The sequence below is a fragment of the Pygocentrus nattereri genome, chromosome 12 (genome assembly GCF_015220715.1).
Source record: "Pygocentrus nattereri isolate fPygNat1 chromosome 12, fPygNat1.pri, whole genome shotgun sequence".
Lineage (NCBI taxonomy): Eukaryota > Metazoa > Chordata > Actinopteri > Characiformes > Serrasalmidae > Pygocentrus > Pygocentrus nattereri.
In genome coordinates this window covers 22,036,438-22,058,977 of record NC_051222.1, presented here as the reverse complement: position 1 = coordinate 22,058,977, position 22,540 = coordinate 22,036,438, and the positions used below count along the sequence as shown (strand labels likewise).

The 22,540-nt window shown below is 39.3% G+C and overlaps 1 protein-coding gene across 4 annotated transcripts in view; it reads right to left on the bottom strand.

The window, feature by feature from the left end:
- The window catches only part of itsn1 (intersectin 1 (SH3 domain protein)), a 73,183-nt gene extending 50,644 nt beyond the window's left edge, over positions 1 to 22,539 (bottom strand). For 2 of the 4 annotated variants that reach the window (XM_017699008.2, XM_017699010.2), the window contains exons 1-3: positions 22,388 to 22,539; positions 6,159 to 6,219; positions 4,043 to 4,138 (exon numbers count right to left, since the gene is read on the bottom strand). In XM_017699008.2, the coding sequence (XP_017554497.1) occupies positions 4,043 to 4,138; positions 6,159 to 6,186 (124 nt within the window). In that variant the 5' untranslated portion in view covers positions 6,187 to 6,219; positions 22,388 to 22,539. Of the gene's footprint in view, positions 1 to 4,042; positions 4,139 to 6,158; positions 6,220 to 21,375; positions 21,506 to 22,387 lie in introns of all 4 variants that reach the window. The other 2 variants (XM_017699009.2, XM_037543242.1) reach the window with 2 other exon arrangements.
- Between the last annotated feature and the right edge of the window lies 1 nt (position 22,540).

The following is a 22,540-nucleotide window of genomic DNA, read 5'->3' as shown; positions in this document are numbered from 1 at the left end:
AGTCAAGGTGTGAAAACTCCAAAAGACATGTGAAAAATCACTGCCACACGTGTGAAAGTTGCAGGCCTCACACACAAATCACACTCAAGAGCAGAAAGTGTGCACCAGTGCGAAGGGAGATCAGACTGTCTCTGATCTCTGCATTCAGTTCAAGAAGACACCCATAGAGTAACTCAATTCATACATCACCTTCATTTATAAACTGCCTTTTAAGTTTAGAATTTTGAAAAATTTAAAATAAAAGTTATGACAAGTAAAATGAAGAAATATTCAAGGTTCTGCACTATTTCTAGATCGCCATTCAATCTGAACAGAATAACTGCAAGATTGCGACACTGACCACATACGCTTTTGCACAAAAAGAACTTTTTTTTCCCTTTTTTTCTTCCATCGAAGCACACGTTTAGATGACTCTCTGGTGGATATGAACTACTCATCAGAGGATTCATCAGACTCACTGCTTGCATAGTCCAAGCCAGCTCGAGCGCACTTAATCATTAAAGCAAAATACAAAGAAATTCTAAAATTCATGTAAATATTTCAGTTTCTGCTTTTCACTCAACTTGTAATGCTGGTAATTTGTCATTTGTAACAGAAAATGCTGCATTTAATTAGAAAACAAAATAAAAGCATTTTCATTGGCAGTCTCAGACTCTTAACATAGAATCCAGTTAATACAATCTTAAGCCTACATCTCAAAAGAATACAACAGCAATTTCTTTCTTTCTTTCTTTCTTTCGTATTTGTATTGTACAGATACAACAAATACAAACAAAAAATTCTGATGAACCTTAGAAAAGAACTGAAAACCCACTGATTCAAAACAGTATCAGCTTACATTAAGTACATGGAAGATAAAATTACTGTACTTGGAAACTGACCATTTGCTACAGAAATAGTTGCTACAAGTTAGGCCAAGTAATGCTAAAGTCTTCTTTAAATTAGCAAAAATTGGTAATGTAATGCTTTTAGCTTAAAATTTATGTTGTTAGCATCTCTTGATTTCCAAAAAACAACTGTAATTTGTTCCATGACTTCAGGCAAATGGATTTTCAAGACAAAGTAACACAGAGACAGCGTTTATAAGTGTATGCAACCTATTTAACAACCCTGCCCCCTCCCCACACCCCTCCTATACAAGCTCTCCATCCTACTCATGACAACAGGATATGTCCTCGTCCCCGGTCTGTCTGCTGTCTCCCCCCACAAACACACACACAAGAAAGCCTTTATACCCTTCCAGCCAAAAACAGCCTCTCTCTCTCAGCCCGGCTGACCGTGGGCCCGCAGCCATACAGTCCTGCTCTAGCCAACACAAAGAAGGCCTATCCACTGCCAGGGATCACCCAGTGGGTCAAAAATAGCTAGATCAGGAAAAGATGTGTTAAGAGGTACTTATACAGATAGAGGCGAGAGCATTACGATGGAACAGTGCAATTACAGTTTTTTTAAACTCGATTTGTTTTCAAAATTGAGCCAGAAAAAATGGAATATATGAATGGAAAAGTAAAAAGAAGAAGGAGGAAGCATCTCATTTACTGCATGCCATATAAATAATAAATAAAAAATAATAAATAAAATAATAAAGCATGCATTACTTTCAATAAAATATGCATGCAGGTAATTTAAATCTTCAACCAAGGAATCAGAATCATAATGTCTTTTTGCATCCACATCAAGTTCACGGCATAGTCCTATCGATCCATACATTTCTTAGAAGGAGAGCAAGTTTCATCCAACGTGGACAAAGGGCTAGTCTGACTTGGCTGAGGCATGCTGAGCAAAAGTTTAAAACATTTGAACTTTGTATGACCCTTTGCTCCATGTATCAGTCCGCACAGCCAAATCCGCATATCCCATTCAAAATAATGCACTCATAAGAGAACCTGTGAAATTTATGCATTCAGCATGAAAGCAGCTACGTTCAGACAGTGGAGCATATTCTGCAAAAACATCCGCATCTGAACAGACAGGAATCTGCCTGTGAAAAGTTTTGAAAGGCAGAGACGAGCGAAGCAGATCTTCATGAGCAATTTTATGGACAGGAAGCTTGACACCTGAGCAGACGTCACACTAAAAGCACAGACTAAAGAAACCAGCACTTATTGGACCTCATTTTGGAGAGGTCCCCTATATGCCACATCAGCAAGCGCCTCGAAAACAATGCCACAACAAGCAAGGAGAACCATTATATTTCTTTATTAAAGTATATTATTTACCAAGCTCCAGCAGTGATGATACTCACTGTCTACCTCTCAATTTTTTTAATCAAACCTAAGTGATAATTTATAGGATTGTACACGTGCCAGTGAATTAAAATATATATTTGAGCTGAGCATTTTTAAATCACAGATGCAAGCAAAACTGCCCACCTGTTTAGCAAAGTGATAGCTCTCCAGGTCAGCTGTATTCTGGAAAGTGACATGCAATTTTTCAACTTGACTGAGCAGAAAGTCATGTAAGGCTGTTTGGTAGGAATTACTGGTGGAATTATTGGTGCATTTAGGCAACATTTATTCGGAACAGCAGTTTCAGCCATGGTTTACAACACGATTGGAAGTCAGTTAAAACTACCATTTATACATTTCCATTAACAAATGTGGAAGTGTGACAATGGTCTATTTTTCTGTGCATGCTGGCACATGTCGACAATCAAAAATCTGAAGATGTTTTTGAGGTGGGCAAAAGCCATTACATTTTGATAAAAGATAAAGTTCTCTTTTAAATGACAGGAAGCATACTTAATATGACCAGGGACATGGACTAACAAAGTAACAAAGGCCCATTTTGATTTCAGGTTGACTTAAAAACTACAAATTTGCACATTCAATCAAGTCTGTCCAAAATAAAACTAAGTCATCATTTATGAAAGGCTTAAATCAAAGGTTTGACATTTCAACTAAATGCATAGTTTGCACAGTGATGGTACAAGTTAGATACATTTTTTTAAAAACCTGAATATCAGCCACAACCAAACAAGCTTCAATATCTGATTTGCTTTGAAACATGACCAATGTTCTAAAAATTCTGCCTGTCTTACAGTATCACTGTCCTGTCACGCTGTGCCGAATTGTGGCCTATATTTGCACTGTGCAAAGCTTTACATAATCTTTTACATAATTGCTGCTTTAGAAAATGCAAGTGGGGGGAGGTTCATATTTGAAGTCAGGCACTGACGCCAATATTTATTTACAACAGGAAGCGCCACAGCTGAGTTGGATTAAGAGGGCAAGATACTGTCATGTTTTTACTGTAAATTTTATAGTTGATTTAAGAACAGCTTTTTATTAATCTCTAAAATAGTGATTAGAATTTGTGACAGAAAAGGTGGTCCATGGTCAGTGTAAAAGGTCTCTTTGTAGGGACCAGTGAACAGGATGTTGTGTTTTTTCAGCAGATCAACGGTCAGATTGACTAGGTAGAGAAAAAGGGAGAGTTTAAAATGCTGTTGTTATGAACTCCCCAAGTTGCTTTCATTCTGGCCATTTTGGAGGAAAAAGGAAGCACAGATTACTGATGAATTGTACATAGCCATGGCACACCTACATTATAAATGTAACTATTATTTACAAATCAGCTTTCTTACATTTCTATTTACATTATGAGGCAAACTTCAATAGCAACTGACAATGATGGCAGAATGGAGTACTGCCCAGGTCCTTTTACTGTTAATGAGCAAAAGTGACATTCTTGATCAAGATGTTCTACTTAGAGAATGAAACTCTGCGGGACAGACTCCATCTTTAACCTTCCAGTAAGTTCAGAAGAGCAGCTGGTGAATGAAGCATTAGGACTTTTGACCAACGACTCTTACTGGTGTAGCCAGAGGGAAGTGCACAGGTACAATAGTAAACATGTTACAACATTGAGGTCAACTGTTTTTTGGTTATATAAATGATTAAAAACGTATGTGAACAGAAAAGTAAACGATCCTCTGACCTAAGATGTCCTACACAGAGAATGAATGCCAACTAAATCTACTGAACAGAGACCATCGTTAACCTACCAGTAGGTTCAGGGTGAGTTAGTGATGCACACTGACCTGTGATGAAGCCGGCAGGTGTGGGGGTCAGACTGTGGAACTGTTGGTCATGTTTGGCTCTCTCATCCACAGAGATAACCCATGTGTCCAGCCCCCCTACACACACAGACACACATAGGGGAGGGAAGACACAGAGTGAAGAGAAATAGGTACTAGTGCAATGAATGAACTTGCTGTAGTTCCATTCAGACAGTATGGTATCAGCACTATTTGGCCTTCTTTATGTGTGTCAGTGTGCCAAGCTTTTCTTCCACAAAAAAAAAAAAAAAAAAAACAAACAAAAAAAATCCCTACAAGTGGTAGTACTTTACAAACAGGTAAATCTAGAGATTTCTAAGAGCTGCCCATGAGTCAGAGCAGGAGAAAACAGGAGAGCGAGAGCGAGAGCGAGAGCAAGCAAGCAAGAGAGCAAGAGAGCGAGCACAATAAAAGACAGAAAACACAGGGACAAAGAGAGGGTGTATGAGGTTTTTCTGTCATACAGTGAGGGCATAAAAAGGGAAGCTTTAGAGAGGAAAGAAGGAAGGAAGGAAGAGAGATGGTGAGAGACAGCGAGAGAGCAAGAGAGCCACATACGGGAAAGTAACCTCAGAATGCATGCCATTAAAGAAAAGGCCCACTTAACTGGGAACTGATACTCGGAAAGTCAGGATGGTGGTCTCAACTCTGAGCTCAGCGTATGAGTAAATAAGCATGACTGCTCGCACACTCAGTAGTAAAAAGTATCACTTCCCTACTTTAAATGTAATTTGCCTTAAATCAGTCAACATACAGACACATCAGCAGGTAAAACTACAACATTAACCATACAGTTTGCTATTTTGAGAAGGTAAATACGTCATGAAGGTTGAAACAGTCACTCACATTGCAAACAGTAGCTGGCTAGATTGTTGCTAACAAGACTTGCTTTCATGGAAGCATTCATGATTTTCTCCCCACTCTGTAGTTTGAATGCACAGGTTGAATACAATGTTATTCTGAGCTCCAATTTCCCACTTTCTTGCAAAGTCGAAATGAGCAGTAGTGCTGGGCAATATAGGCCACAATACTGAAATTTAGATAATTTTCACATGCATTTGTTAAATGCTCAATTTTATGTGTAAATTAATGACGAAAATGATTAGCTAAATAACTTAACTGACAAATAACTGTCCGACCAATGCTAACAGTAAAACCAACCAACCAAAAAAAAATCATTAATTCCAATAAATAATAGTTCATAATGGTTCCACTAGAAATGCTCACTGTAAAAAGAAAACAGACAGCTGAAAATAGTGTTCGGGCATTTCCTGAAAACAACAGCACAACAATGTACCATATAAAAAGCAAACATCTGCCAGTGATGATAACTATTCTGCCCAATTTCTCGAAGAGAAAGGGTGATGCACTGCAGTGTGAGGAAATGCAAAGTTAGAGACGTGGTGGACGGTTACAAACAGCTTGCCTCCCATGCTAAATAAATACATTATGATGAGCTACTAAAAGTTCTGTACCTATATTAGATATATTCCATATCTAATCTTTTTAAAAGTTTTGGTTATATAATAATATTATAAACTACATACTAAAGAGTTCTTCTATTGTCACAAGCTTGATATGGTAAAAACAGAAGAACCTTTCAGTGCTATATAGTTCAGAGTTCAGACCTAGAGAAGGCAGCAGCATTTCTGGATCCTGTTTATATATAGTCATTTCTTTTGCATGGTAGAGTTTTAAATCTGTGGATGCAGCAACGAACTCACAGACAGGTTTTCAGGAGTGTTTCTGAGCCCATGCAGTGATTTCTACTGAAGAATCATGTCTTTAATATTTTTTATTTTATAAAATGATGTGCATCACTGCATTCCATTTTTATTTACATTTTGCACAGCATCCCAACTGTTTTGGAACTGGGATTTTAATATACAAAATAATTTACCAAGATGAAATACATACACAATCCATAAAGGTACTACATAATTCAATGACTTCAGCATAATAGAATGAGGTGTTGCCAGCACATAGTAACAATGTGAACATGGGTACAAATGAAACAATGTATCGAGAGGTGAGGAACTATATGACACACCCTCACACATGTGCACACCTGTCAGTGTGGGTATGTAACAGCACTCACCTCCAAAGGGCGTGGGGAATTGAGCCATGGTTCAGTCAGTCAGCTGCACCCTGCCACACTCCTGTAACACACAGGATGGATAGATAAATAAATAAATCAATCAATCAATCAATCAATCAAATCAATCAATCAACAAACTTGTTTAGTCCTCATTTAAAACTTCATCTAATTTTTTCCTCTTTTGTTTTGTTTCCACCCCCAATCCACATTTTGCCTTTCAAGCTGCATTTTCAGCGGAGAGGTCACTGACCCAATAAAACTGACTCCATTCTGTCTGCTACTACTCTTCCTGTGGGAAGAACAGACAAGGTGACATTGATTGTGGGGGACCTACAGGAAATTACAACTTGCAGAAGAACAGAAGGCAAACAAACACACTCACACACAAACCTAGTTTCTCACAAATCCTGTCTCAGTCTGTAATTGCCATTTACAGTACAGCTTAAGCTCTGTGGGTTGTGCCATTTGCTGAAGACCCCTGGTGTCTGTGTGTGTGCCTATGTGTGTGCCTGTGTGGTAGGAGGACATGGGATGTTTTAGCGCTGGTAGAAGTCTCCCTAAACCAGTCAAACCCTCCCTAAACCCTCATTTTTTACTGCCAATAAGCTTCCACTCAGTCTCTGGTCTTTCTCTCCCATTTAGTGTAATCTTATAAATGTAGCAGGTAATAGAAGGAGACTGAATAGGGATGGGTGATATGGGCAAAATATATTACCACTATTCCTAATGACATTTCTATGAAACATATACATATATTCCATTATCTAAGCTTTGATAAACTGCTGCACCTATAGTACCTAACTGCAAAAAGGCTATAAAGGCTATGTACAAATACAGTATCATGGTTTGTAGACATCTTATTGGCATCACAATATATAGTTGTTTTTGTTTAGTCTAACAAATCAAAACACACAAAAATAACCAATAGTGCCACATGAAAAACCACATGAAACAATGATGTATATTCAACGTTCACATACTAAGAAATGAAACATTAAATGAATTTGTGCCGAACCGTCACAGTTCGGTGCAGGCAGTCATACAGAGAATAAAAGTTGTGTGTGAAGACTGATTAATGTAACACAGAACCAAATATTACAAACGCAAGTTCCACCCAGAAACCTTAAGCAGTAAGCCACGAGCAAGTTAACAGAGGTGGTCCGCAGAAACAATTTAGAGGGGGAAAAAATATGTGGCTCATGCAAGACACTGAAAAAACAATAAATGTAATATCAGCACTATCAATTACAACAGTAATTTTAGCAACATTTAATAATACTAAACATCAGCTCAAAGCTACTGCAGACGTTATGACAATATCCACAACATGCTCAGAAAAGCATGTTATAACAAAAAATGTCACTCTCATCTTGTTATATCACCCCAGACAGACTCAAAAAAAAAAAAAAGACTGTCTAAAAAGAAAGCATGAGAGGGAAATACACCAAAGAGTGGAGAGAAGCCAGCAAGAGTGAGAGCCACAGTCTGTTACTAGTTATATCCCAGCTGTGTAAACGCTGCCACAGAGCATGCACCCACCCACTGTTGCGCGCAGACACACACACCAGCAGGGACACCCCAGGGCATCATGCTGAAATATTTTAATCAGTGCCAGATCTTCCCTTACTATCCTTCCACAGTAACCCCAGTATCTCTGCTTCTGCCTCTGTCTATCGACAGAGCTTTCCCAGCAGGATGCCTTCAAAGCTGAGTCTAGAGGAGCACACAAATACACACTGATGCACTAATCCTGTCCATATTACAGTACGGTTGAGAAACAGCCAGCGCTTACAGTGTTTTGCATAGCATACAGTGATTGCGAGGGCAAAGTGCTGACAGGGTACTTCTGACAGGGTGTTCTGCTTAAACTCAAGCTATGCACTCATTACACCTAAGAGCACGCAGGATTAAAAATGAGTGGTTTTGTGTTTGGAAATCTGATGGCATGAAAAGTAATTTTTCAGCATTTCTCAATCAGTCGACATTGCATCATACACAGTCACACCCATCTTAACCTTCAGCTTCAGTCATCTCTGGCCAAACTGCTAAGACAATGTAGTTACAAGACTATTCAACAGAACCAAATTAGACCTGGATCTTTACTATTTGATCGGACAGACAGGGAAACTGTAATTAGAATACCTTAAAAGTAAGCTAAATCACACATTTACAAAAGATTAATACCTTTTAATTAAGGAACATTTCTGTGTGTAAACTCCAGACTAGGTCTATCCAAAGTGAGGTCCTAAATGAGTGCATTTGACAAGGCAGACACATAAGGAGACACAGGGAGAATTATGGAAGGAACAGCCGGTTTCTCAGGGTTAGCTTTTAGCCTAGCATGGACGCCCACCTTTTTGGCCACACTTGAATTTCCTCTCACACCTGCTGCATAAGTTAATGTCACAGACTAGTAGCCTGGTCCTTGCAACACAACAAGGTAACAACACTTACCAAAGCTTTCCAGCAGCATCTGAGAGTCACAGATGTAAGTACCCAAGTCTGAGACAAATTACTTAAGAAATTTGGATATGAAGTAACACATGGCACAGTTCTTGTTATTAACAAAGAAGCTGCTGTGTACCTACATGCATGTCCCATTTCTGTTGCAAAGCAATACTGATGTCTATTTGTATATTTTTTTTTATTTATGGTTTTACTATCCTCCACAATAAAAATATTTTGGATTTCCTTCAATTATCAAATAAAGCTCTTATTACTAAGGACATTGAGGGGATGCGACAATATATCGTTGAGAATGGATATTATCAATTATGCCACAAAGTATACATAGTATACTAAACGTAATCAAAACTACTGCACATTTTATAGTCCTGTTACAACGTAACAGCGTTTCAATTAGTTGTTGGTCTGTGTATTTTCACCCTGGTGCAGCATAACATATGCCAGAATAGTAATTTCAGTACCAAAATACTGGGACCTGGGGCAGTATTACAGAAACAAACCAACTCTGAAATCTGACCTGTTCAGGCACCCTTCATAAGTTCATAGTCTTATCCTAACTCCAGATAATAAAAAAAAGTGTATTACAGAAGCACCCTAACTAGTTAAAGTTTTCTCAGTACTATGCTAACTTTAGGATAACCAAAATGAGGTCTGTGACAGGCAGCATAGTTTATATTTCACTGCAGAGACGATATCCAACATGCCCCTGTAATTTGTGTGTTAATGATGACGAAACTCAAGTACAATCACATACAATGAGAGCGATGAATTTTGAGGAGACTCTGTTCAACGAGTGGCTGTCTATGATGAACAGTGGTAGTGTGTCTCAGTCTCCAGCTAAAGTACTGGGATTTGGAAACAAATTGGGGAGCGGCAATGCTCTGACAAACAGAACAGAGTGCTGTCACAATTTTCATAACTTCCTGTTTATTCCACTTTATTTTGCTTTCACCTTTTCACATCAGTGACTGCAGCTATGGAGCTAGTTTAAGTTTCAGTTGTTCGAGTATCATTGGTTGCCTGGTAACAGACATGAGAGCTGATTGTCAACTTTGATTGTCAAGTAGTTTAGGATCTCCTAACTGGAAAATCTTAAGATGTAAGATTAGAAAAAGTCGAAAATTACGATTTGATTCTGTAACACGAATTTGTGAAAAATCCTGCCTTAAGCTCATCATATTATAATTCAAAATGAAGTTTCTGTAATACAGTCCCTGGAACAGTTATCCAAGTACTTTCTTACATACTTCCACCCTCGCTGGCAATGAGCAATAATATAAGGGTAACAAATTTCAATCCATGTACTTTTTTTTTTTTCTTTAGCATCTGTCCATCACAAGCATTAACTTGAGTAAAGCCCAAATATCAGTTGGCCGTTAACATCAGCAAGTATTATCTGTATTGGCCGATAACATGCTGATAATTAGTCATAGTAGGTCATAGTACCCCCAGGATTTAAACTCAGGCTGGAGGTTAGGGAACCGGTCCTGTGACCGGAAGGTGACCGGTTCGATCCCCAGCACCGATGGTACGTGACTGAGGTGTCCTTGAGCAAGGCACCTAACCCCCAACTGCTCCCCAGGCGCTGCAGATAGGGCTGCCCACTGCTCCGGGCAAGTGTGCTCACTGTCCCCTAGTGTGTATGCATTCACTAGTGTGTATGCGGTGTTTCATTTCACGGATGTGTTAAACGCGGAGATGAAATTTCCCCGTTGTGGGACTAATAAGGGTCACTTAATCTTAATCTTAAAACTCTCCTGTTGACTGGGCAAAAGCTTAGAACGTAAAGCCACAGGGAAATATCAGACCATCATGATAAGCACTACAATAACATATAAAGTGCAACCAAACATCACTTTTAGTATGAGAATAACATTTTTCATTTATGGAGAGAACTAATGAAACAAAAACATAAAAATGATATACAGAAACCAAAAGCACATACTACTCACAGTAGCTGTGCAAAGTCGACAATATATTAAGATTCTTTAAATAAAAAAAAAATTTTAAAAGTACCATTACTTGTCCATTCATTGTTGTGTGTCATTTTGTGAAGCCTGAAATAATAATTTAAAAGTCTCCAATGCAAAATCAACATTACACTGATGAAGATATGATGACAATATCACACAGCTCACTTATATCCATCCACTAGCTGCTATTGGCTACTGGAATTTTTAGTCCCCTAGAATCAGCATCCGCCACAAAATTTACACATCACTTGGGCCCTACACTTTACACCCGTATGACAAAAATGTGCTCTTGGCTGTAAGGCTGTGTTACTGTGAAGAGGTGTCAATACTGGGAAATCCTTGTTGTCCAAGTTGTGAGGTGTTTCTCAAGATGGAAGCCTGTAAGCTTGAGGCTAGTTCAGAGCTCAACTCCACACTGAAAGCATTCTGTTCCACTGATTAAACTGGAGAGTCAGTCACACACAGTGCCCTGTCAAACACTCTGGTGTTAGTGACACTGTCACACTTGCGCCAGAGTGAGCTCTTGTCACAGCCATGGCCAAGCATGCGTGCTTGTGCGTTAGCTGTGTCTTTGAGCGTCTGACCTACTTTTTTCCTCTGCACTTTTCAGATTCTAATGAGGCTTTCCTCAGTACAATGCTCTTAAACACAGTGCTCCAAATGAAAGGTTAGAAAAGGGAAAAACTCTCAGCCAAAATGCATCAGCAAGGCTAACGAAAATCAATGTATGCAGTCTCACCTTTCCGAGTCATTGCTACTAGCTGAAGTTGTTCTTTTTACACTGAACTAGGATGAGCTGCCCCTTACACTAATGCTAATTTGTTTCAAATCAGCAGTTAGCAAAAAGCTCTCTGCACATCAAGACCACATGCTGGTGTGTTTTGCGCAATCTTACATTTCTCCTCCCTCACAAGACCCAACTCAGGAGAACACACCCCAGCGAGGAGCAGGGATCAGGAGGCAATGATGTCATACGACTGCAATGCTGCCATTGGGTGAGGCAAGTGTGTGTTGAGAGCTTAACAACGGGCACAATCTGTTTCCGGGCTCTATCTGCATATTCATGAATAAATTACGCTGTGGGGGCATTTTAGATGTTCTTGGACTAAATGGAACTGGAACTGAAGACAAATGCTGTGTTGGAGGAGTTTAATTAGCCCAAGTCACTCACACAGAGAAGAAACATACAGCAGTTCAAGCCCCCCATGAGAACAGATATGCTCCACACTGTAACTGCACTGCTATTAATAGACAAAAACAAAAAGCCACAGGTTCACCCACGATGCTCAGCAATGCATGTCAGCAGCAGGTCAAGCGCACATCTTATTTTCACCAAAGCAGCATGTAACCATTTTCCTCCCCCTGGGTGAAGCACAAAGTATCACTGCTGATGTTATGCCAAAAACTGTAGCTGGTGGCTATGAGGGCCTCCCAGAAGATAGCCCTCCTTGTGTTCTACCATTTCACGCACCAGTTCCTTCTTTGTAAAGGGCAATACAATTGGTAATCTGTGTCCACTCACTGGCCAGTGGCTGCCCTGTTCCAGAAATCGGTCTTTTAAACAAATTTAAAGGGTCCATATCACAGAAAAAATTACTTTTCCTCGTGTTCTGGAAACAATAGTTTTACCCGCCTTTCACTCCATTTGGTCCATTTATGGAAAATAAGCCCCTGTTGAATTCACTGTTTCTGTGAGGTCATGAAAACCAACACATTTACACACACCCACCTATTCTGGCTACAGTACTTTAGTCTGTCTATTCGTGTTTAACAGTGTTTCAGCCTTGCCTGTTTTTTGAAAGAAACACAAAATAGGACAGCCAAGCTGAACAAAAGCCATTTACATATATTAGTCTTAAAGGCAACAACAAAAATGGTTTCAAGCTAAGAAGTTAAGCTATAAGTTTTCAGGAGTGTTTCAGCCTGGACTACAATTGAAGGCAGCCAATCAGAAATTTAGAAGTTTTACAGTCAATGGTCATGTAAAAATGAAAACTGGCTGCACATAAACCCACACAAAGACGCCCTCAGTTCACCACCTCAGTTCTCAGCCCCATTAAGACGCCCTCAGTTCACCACCCCTGTCCAACTCCATGAACTGCCAAGTACTTCAGTGATATTTTCAACACTTGTGAAAGTCTACATACCCAAGGTTTATCACGGATCTCATCAGACTCGGCATATGTCGCACTGTGACTAAAGGTTCAGCTACCCAACAGATTATTAGCCATATCCATTACTTCCGTAAGGGCAAAGCAATAATTGTCTTCAAGATTAATTCTAATTGCAACAGCTTTAATGCCACTGATCAGTTTGCGCCCACTGAGAGTCATACACAGGATGCAAGTACATATACGTTCAATAATGTCACAGAACAGCTGTCAGAAACACTAGAAGTATGGCCATATTGATGTGAGGAAACCAACAAGTACAGTCAGCTAGACTAATATTTCTTAACGTTAGTCAAAACCCATTTTATATCAGATCTGAGAGAGAAGAGCTTTCAGTTTACCAACACACCAGCTATTGACTAGAGCAGACTGCTCAAAGCATAAAAAAAAGACAGTCTAAGTAAGCCACAAAAACAGCCTGTTTTAACTATATTCGTTAGGGCACAAAATCAAACACATTTACATTTATCTGCCTATTTATCTTGCAGCAAACAAGTATACGAGAATACAGTGTAATGAGGATAAACGATAAGTTTCTTTAAAAAAAATAAGGAACTGAGGCACCCTCAAGCAAGCACAGTGCATGCTTCAATAGACTAAGAAGTTATGAGAATATTTTCAATTTAAACAAACAATTCAGGATAGGCCTTTAGAAGAACCTACAGAAGGAAAAAAGCTGACTGATCCTCTAGTCCCTGCAGAATTTTGGTGCATACAAAGACAAAACACAGAGAAGGCAACACCAAATAATCTCTTGCATCTTACAGTGAGCATAAAGATTTTGACCATGGACAGCAATATGGAAAGGACTGTGCTTTTAATACAGCAATATTTATGAATTTCGGTCGCTCATGCATGCATGAGCACTTTCAAGAGAGTGTGGGGCATTCACCAAATGTGCTCTAACAGAGAGGGTTTTACTCTTGATTTATTATTTGTATAAAAGGCCCTGTTGGTGAAGATAGCATTGCACTGTGTTCCCTTCTGCACATTAATTCATTTATTCTGTGCTGAAGTATGAATGAATGACATGAGTATCTTTTACTAACTGTCATTGGTGTGTGGTCCTTGTTAATCATGTACTCAAGCTAGTTTCACTTTCACAGAGAGTTTAGTTAACCGTAGTGGCGAGTTCACATTGTCATTCACTGATAATTTTACAGCTGCAGTCTCTGTCAGACACACATTTTTGCCTAAATATTGACTACTGCTGGTCTGTGCTGCTGCATCTGTGGTTATAAGTGCTGAGTTCACTCATTTTCTTGTCTGTTCTTTGATCAGCACCTTGTATTGTGTTGCATATTGTATCATGAAGTTTCTGACAATACTCAACTTTTGATATGGATCAACTGAACTGGTTTTATTGAGGGGGGGCGTCACGATTTGTATGTTAATATTCAGTTTTTATTATTTGTCGGGTGCAAGACAACATGCAATCAAATCAAGTTAGATTCAGTGCTCCAAAGAGTGATAACCACAAAGTTTAAAAAAAAAAAAAACATTTTCAGTTCTTGGAACTGAAACATTCTATTGGTTTTGGTTACCATACTTTGCATGCGTGATTAGCCAGGCTATCTGAAGTGGCGAGCAAAGAGAGCAAGCTTGAGCAGAAACAAATGGAAACATCCTTGCATTTCCCAGTCAAGTATAATAAGGAAGGGCAAAGAGTAGTAGACTAAAAAGTCACAGTGTGTCACAATGAAATACCCAGGATAAAATCTCAGATCTCATTTGTGAAGACATCACACCAATGTCTTAGTTAACGGCGTAAAGAGAAAACACGAGTCACAGCAGTTATTCACCCCCAGGATTCAAGCAGCCGGTAAGTGCCGATTCTGAAAGGGCAAAACAAATTACTCACTCCATAAGGACATTTACAGGTTCCGATTTGCAGCAATACTTGGCTGCAGAGAGTTCTGGATTACGCAGTTTGTTGAGTGACTGAGCCACATTCAAAATTGTCGTCTCGCACTCATTTCAGCCAGATAGTAAGAGACACACTGTCTAATATTATCGTTATTTCTCTTCTTTTCAAGCTATTGTCTTTTTATTCTTAGGTTGAAGAAGCTCACGTGACTGGTCTGAGTGCCAACGCCGAGTCTCTATTTCCTTTAAACTTAGTCCTGATGACTAACCATCAAATCCAGACTCTCATCTAGTATTGTATTCAAAACTGTTTTTCATTTGAGTGCTTACTTCTGTGTCTTCTGATTTACCACAACAGAGATTAATCATTAACAACTGCATGGTTTAAAACCTGTTTGCCAGAAATCTCAAATTAAGGCAAAGCATGGTTGGGACTTGAGAGTTCTACACTCTCAGAAAAAAAGGTACGACACTGTCACTGAGGCAGTACCCTTTTTGTCACTGTGGTGGTACCCTCAGGGGTACATCACGGTACCTTTAGTCATGAAACATAACTGTACCATAATCTACTGAAATTATATTTTCTAAATTGTAGACCTCCACACACCCCGTCTCACCTCCAGGCTTTTTATGAAATGGTTCTGTTTTAAAACATTAGTTTATAAAAAGATACAAATATCTTCTTTTCCACTAGGAAAAGATAAAACCACTGTCGCACCTTTGAGGGAATGTTTTTACTGTTTGTACCTTGATGAACGAATCATGTACCTGCATGGTACCTTTCTCTCTAACAGCATACAATAAAACTATCTTCCAGTGTCCTGTGGCCACCTGATTTTCTGCTTTAGAAGAAGACACATATTTACAACAGTTTTTGGCATAGTTGGCAGGATAGTTGATCTCCCTCTTTGACAACAGCAAACACTTATTAAGAGCTCCTGGAGAAGAAATTAACTGCAAATGGGAAGAGAATCAGTTTTTATTCATCTATTGTTTGTGTTTTCCATAGAATAGTAATCTAGGATACAGGTGGACATTTACAAATATACAGAAACATGAGATCAGATAGTAAATAAATTTGCAAACCTCAGTTCACACATGTTCAGTTCAGTTTCAACTAGTCTCCAAGTTTTTTTAATTGTTGGACCACAATAATACAGGTGTTTGTCAAATACACGTGTGCAACATGTAACAGAACTTTAACTTTTGTTTATATTCTTTTTTGATTGTTTTATGTATTTTAAGAAAATTGTATCATCAGGCAAAAAAATGACAATACAGCAATTTTTTTGTACCCTAGTCTACTGCAAATGGTTAAATATAAGCACCTTGAAATAAAATGGAAAGAAGCTGGGAAAACACACACACACACACACACACAGATGGAGGTAAAGTGTGAATTAATCAGGTGATAAGTCCCAAGGCCCAAAGCAATGGAAAGTGTGAGTAGGTATAAATAGAGCTTGCAACACACACACAGACACACACACACAGGGTTACTACACAAAACCGTAACTCATACTTTTGTTTACATTCCTAATAAACAGTAGCAGAAGCACAGCCTGAAAAGAGTTCACTTCCATAAGGTTCTAGAGAAGGGTAGTCATGATTACTCAAATTTGATTGAAAAATTACTACTGAATACATTCATCTGTATTGATAGCCCTGCAATTTGGCTGTAATTTCACTAACAGCTCTCTCTTACAGCACAAAACAGCCTGATGGACCCATTTATATATATATTTACATTTTTTTAATGGAGTCTTTTTAAAGGCTTCCTGGTTTATTTACTATTAAAAAGGACTCTGGAATCTGTAAAACGCTATACATAGCTGGTACAGCATTCAAGTCTGCTTAAAGTTTGGCCTCTTTTTAAAAATCTCAATCAAATAATCAATAAGTTAATCAATTACTAAGATAATCGATGGTGGGAGTCAAACATGAACTTGGCAGGTAGATCTTTAAGCTCAATTATCCTGGAGGTCACCTTGGGCAGTGAAAGAATGATACAGATCCATAATCTGCACTGCAGTAGGTGTACTGTACCATGGAGTCATTTAATATTGGAGTGCTGTAAGCGGAATACCAGAGAGACCAGCTGCTATCAGAACACACACACAATACCCAACACCCAGATGGATCACTAGAAAGCAGATGGATCTCCTGAAGACATACACACCTTCTCTCACTAATAACAAACACATAGCAGCAGTGACAGGTATTTCCACCAACATCTTAGCAGCAAGAGGACATTCTAAACCAAGGGTGTCCAAACTTTGTGTCTGGGAGAGACAAAAGCATAATGTTAATATAATGGGCCAAAAAGACAAGACAGTACACTAATAAAGAAGGTAGGTATGCTTCACATCACATGAAATAACATTTATTTATATTTCACACTATTTTGTTACTAAAACACTTCAAAAAGGAAAATGAGAGAATAACTAATACTATGTTTGTTCTCTCGTTGGGCTCAAATCTTAATAAGAGCGATTTTGTCCTTTCAACAAAAATCAAGCCACCTTGCGAGCCACATTTATGTCCATTTTACTGTCATGGCCGCAGAATGTAACTGCTGCACTATTTAAGGTTGAATGAGACAGTTCATACGAGAGACTGACTTCAGCTTCACACAGAGTTTGACAATTTCTCGATGCAGATTAAATGAGTCAGGAAACTCAGATAAAAGTCCATTCATGTCCAAATTATGGATCTTCATTTTAAATCTTTAAAGTGTGTTTTTAAAAACTCTCCTCTGCAGTAAAATAAAGCTTTGCTGAGCATTCTAAGTTTACCTAAAAATCGAATTCTGCCGTGAAGTCTCAACAGGGCAGTAAAAGGGCTGCAAGTTACTTAGGGTAACACTTTCGTGACTGAAAACAAGTGTCCTCACATGCCAACCGCGGTTAGCCCTGCTCTTAAGCATAATTATTATACGTGTCAAAGACAGGTGTGGCTGAACTGACCTATCTATGATTTGCAAAAGAAAATGTGCATTTTCTTAGCTATTGTTGCTAGGTTGGACAAACTACAACAGAATGTTGGCAGAAATCCTATAACACTAAATGAGAAAATGCAGTGCACAAAATATCTGAAATTTTGAGTTTGTTATTCATTTCAAATCACATCAATTTGGTGAAAGGCCACACTTATGATACAACAGATTTTCTGAGCTACTGTTTATCATGGTGGTAATTTTTACACTACAGCAACACAGCCTTTCAACACTACATTTAAAATGTAAACAAGACTGACTGTTTCTCAAAGGCTGAAAGGGATTTTTGCCCACGTGCTGTACAACTTGTCTAATCTAGCAACAGTTGCTATGCAAGAGGATATTTGCGGCTGGAGCATGGAGAAGCCAATTTGACAGATGTGCAGGGCCTCAACTGACTTTTGCCAAACTTAAATCTCCCACATCATAACAAAAAGACATGCATGCCAAAACAAAAAAGCATGAGGCTGACTGTACACGGCCAATCACTGCCACCATCACAAATCAGTTACAAGTTTTCAAAAGCTAAAAAGCATAAGGGCCCATAATCACAAATAAAACTTGATCTACTTTTACTTTAAAATAAAAGAGTTTGATCAAGTGTATAAACACTCCTAATATTTCAAAACTATTTACTCCCCAGGCCAGTCTATAGATGGAAAATAAGCTGTAAAAATCCATCTCATTTTGAATTTGCTGTTTTTGCGATGTCACAAAAGCCAACACATATCACATCGAATTGAACAACCCAGAGCTTATCTACATAAATAAGTCTTAAACAAACAGTAATAAAAAGCCTCTTGAATTCTAAAGAACAAAGAGTAATTGGAAAACAATCTTGTAAAAACAAATTATGACTTACATAAACCCAGATAATTGTCATAGGAGGACCATGGGGGGATAAAATGCAGGAAAATGTATGATATGGGCCCTTTAAAAGGATTAAATTGCTTATGTAAGTGCAATATTTGAGTCTACTGCAGAAATAAAAAACATTAACTAGATCTAATGTGACAGTTTCCTTAGGAGGGACTGAATCTGCCTGTGCACAATGTTACAACAAGGTTACGGTCGCCTCTGTATACAAGCAGCTAGACATCCATAAACTGTATATACTCAACGCACATTGCAGACAAACTGGAAATGTGCAAGTGTGTGGGGGCTGTGCACCAAAACTATCCAGTCTAGACTCAAGTCAAACTGCATCGAAGAGAGAAGGTTTATTTTTGCAGCAAGGATGCTTAATTTTAGAATTTGACACACATGTACTAATTTTTAAATAAACAGATACAGACATGGATACACTGGTCAGGAAGACTGAAACTAATATAAAAATTGGAGGAGCTCTAACAATTGCAGCAGTTACAAAACAAAAGTGATACTTAAAATTTCAACATTTTCCATATAAACAGCGTGAAATAAGTTACCATCAACAAAGCAAACGAACTCATGCTACCTGAGGCCAGCATCTCTATGCAAAAATATTATCTTATTAATCTGACAAATTATATTAAATACATTGTTTATTCAGTTAAGCATCTTCTTAAAAATATATACTGTTGAAAATCACCAGTACCAGTACAAATTTAATCTGGCCATCTAGCAATATAACACCACAAGTTCAACAACTATTTCAATACAGTGCACTGAAATCTAAAGTCGTGTTGCTTGCAATGCCCTTCAGCCTCTTCAGGAATTACCTCATTTGCAGCTTTTCATGAAAAATTCCATCAATGTCAACTACATAGCCTATCAGAGGATGTAAAGGGGTGGAGGGTGTGAAGCTTATGCACACCAGCCTTTCTGTCTGAAGTTTCTAAAGATTTAGAGAATAAAATGGGGGGGGGGGGGGGGCCTGGCAGGAGTGTTACTGAAAAGATGTATTTCATAATTTATCTAAGCCAAACCAATTTGTGTAGTATATAATTAAAACTCTGTAGAATTGAGACATTTTAACAATCAAACTGAGCCTCAGAATCAAAAAATGATCAAACTTGAAAATAAAGGTACTGTTACACCCCTACTCAGCTCTACAAAAATGCCCTTTGTATTACAGAACACAAAAAAGATATGTCTGTTCCTCCTAGATGTTCCATATCAAGCCTGTTTCTACAAGAGTGCTGCACACAAGCAAGAGCCATGACATGACAACTTGTTTCACACTGCCAGTCTATCCACATGTGCTGGACAGATGAGAAAGAAAAGCAAGCCTCAAGTCCCAACGCAAATGAGCCCATTCAACCATGACATGGGAGTACGGGCATGTCACATTCGTACTGTGCTGTATCTCTGTAATATGGTGAGTGCATTAGCTCACGGCCAACGACTAATGGCTTATGAACACTCAAAACAAAAACAAAACAAAAAAAAACCTGATTATATTAACATTGTCTGTCCCAAATTATTTTGTTGTATCAAGAAATTTAACTGAAACATCATTGTATCATTCTGAATCAAATTATGAATTCTGTGAATCATTACGCCCCTACACGCCACATATATATTAGTCTTTGAAGCAGCTTAAACCTCACTGTCTTTCTTTCGTTCTGCTGAAACAATCAGCACCACTAACGCTGTCTCAGAGCCAAAGACCTCAGACAGAGGACGAGGTTTAACCAGAGCAATACAGGACGCACAGTGCAGACAGCAGAGGTGGACAAAGGCCCAGACTCAGAAAAAGAAAACACACGGCCTATCATCCATCCCACTGAGACAGGGCTGCTTTATCTATTCCTCCAGACTAAATCTCTACTGAATAATACCTGAGATGGGCCGGGGGATGGGAGCAAAAATGAGAATGTGCGAGAGAGAGAGAGACAATGACAGAGGAGAGACAGTGAAACAGTTAGAGACGAGAAAGACAGTGAGAGAAAAAGGGAAGAGAGAGAAGACAGTGAGTGAGGGCCTACAGATTTACTGAGGCAGAGAAAGATGGGGCCGAGTGAGAGGCAATGGGAAAACTAGAAAGAGAGAGAGAAACCATGATGACTAAAAGACAAGAAACTGACAAAAACAGAAAGAGGGAGGGGGTAGCAGGGAAAAAGACAGAAGAAGAGAGATGAAAAACTAAAAGCGGCAGAGAGAGAGAGGGAGAGAGAGGGGGGGGGTGTGCTTTTCTTGTGTCGTTCAGCGATAATCCGACAGATTCTTCCATGGTCAAGTAGCTCTTCCATGGACTCCCAAGCCCACAGAGAGGGGCTTCAAACTGTCTCACCACAGTTATAATCAAATTAAACAGCACCAGAACAACTTCCAAAAAAAACTGCACACATTCCTGGGCTTGTGGCAGTGACCCAGTGTACATACAGTATATGTCCCAAAGTTTGTGGACACCTGCTCATCCATTTCTTCTGAAATCAAGGGATTAAAGGGAGTATGTTTCCCCTTTGCTTAAGTAACAGCCTCTAGTTTGTACACTAGATGTTAAAACATTGCTGTGAGGATTTGATTACTTTCAGCCACAAGAGCATTAGTAAGGTCAGGTACTAATGATGGACGATTAAATCTGGGTCATAAACGTCACTCCAACTCGTCCTAAAGATATTCAGATGGTACCTAACCACTCTAGAAAACACAGTCCCACTGCTCCACAGCCCAGTGCTGCTGGATTTACACCCCTCTAACCAACAACTGGCATAGGCCACAGTGACCTTAGGTTCATGTGTGGCTGCTCCAGAGCGTCCGACTCTTGTCAATGATTATGAAAGCTGTGTGCAAACAACGGAACAACTGTGTCAGCAATGTACCTTAAAGTAGGAGAATCCAACGAGCGTCTGAATACTTTTGGACATACAGCATATCCATGGGGTGTGGACCAATAAACTGCCACTGTCCCAACCTTCATACGGATCAGGATGACTCGTTGCTTTACAGGCACTTCACAGGAAGTGAAAGAGGAAAAAACAGGCTTATCGGGATGCACAAAACAAAAGTATTTAAAAGTTTAATTCCGCACAGGGGCGGGGGGCGATGGGGGGTCGTATCTCTATGCCACTCAACCGCATGCCTTAACTCGTATTGTCAGCAGCGGACAAAATCGCCTGACTTACACTTTCCTCCAGGGCAGCAAGACCCTATACCCAGTCTTGACAGCTAGATGCATGAAGCAGCAGTGACTCGACAATGGTTAATATAATGGAAGCATAATGCGCTTCATGAAACGTTTGGCTAACGTTAACCTAACGCCAGTAACGTTAGATTCTGCGGCATTACGGACGAATAACACCGGAGCTAGCTTAACCTAGCCTGCTACAGCTGATAACTAGCTACTGTAAGCCTCCCTACCATGTCCAAAGCAGCACAAACATATTTCACAGCGTCACACAGCGATATTTACCAGCGGAAACAGCAAAAAATAAAGAAATGTAAGCACGTCTCTATAACAAACACGCCTAGCCATCGTTAGCAGTCTTGTAACTAAGCTACTCAGACTAAGCTAACGCGGCTTACTCATGAAAGGATTTAACCGTCAGCGTCAACATCAATATTACGCCTTTTTATCATTATGTAACTCAGAGGAGCGTTTCAGTGAGGCAAACAGGCACATGTGCGCCTCGGGTTGCAGCTGTTTTATCTCAATGTCTGTGTACGGGGTGCAGTAATGAATGAGAAGCTGTGGGAGCTCTTAGCTGGGCTCAGCTAGCCGCGGTTAGCTGCACATTTTCTCCCCACCACAACGACGACGGTGCAGGCAGGCGCTTGTCAAAGAGGACAAGCTTGTGTGAGAGAAAAACAATACCGGGCGCACATTTCTCTTACCTCATCGTTCGTTTTCCATATTTGGGCTACTTTTTCGTAGGAATGAACTAGAAAGGACAGAGGATGAAAAGCGGGAGTCCTTTTGAAATGGATGAAATGTCTCTTTTTTATTTTTCTACTCCCCGCTCTCTCCCTCGGACTGCCTTTGCTACG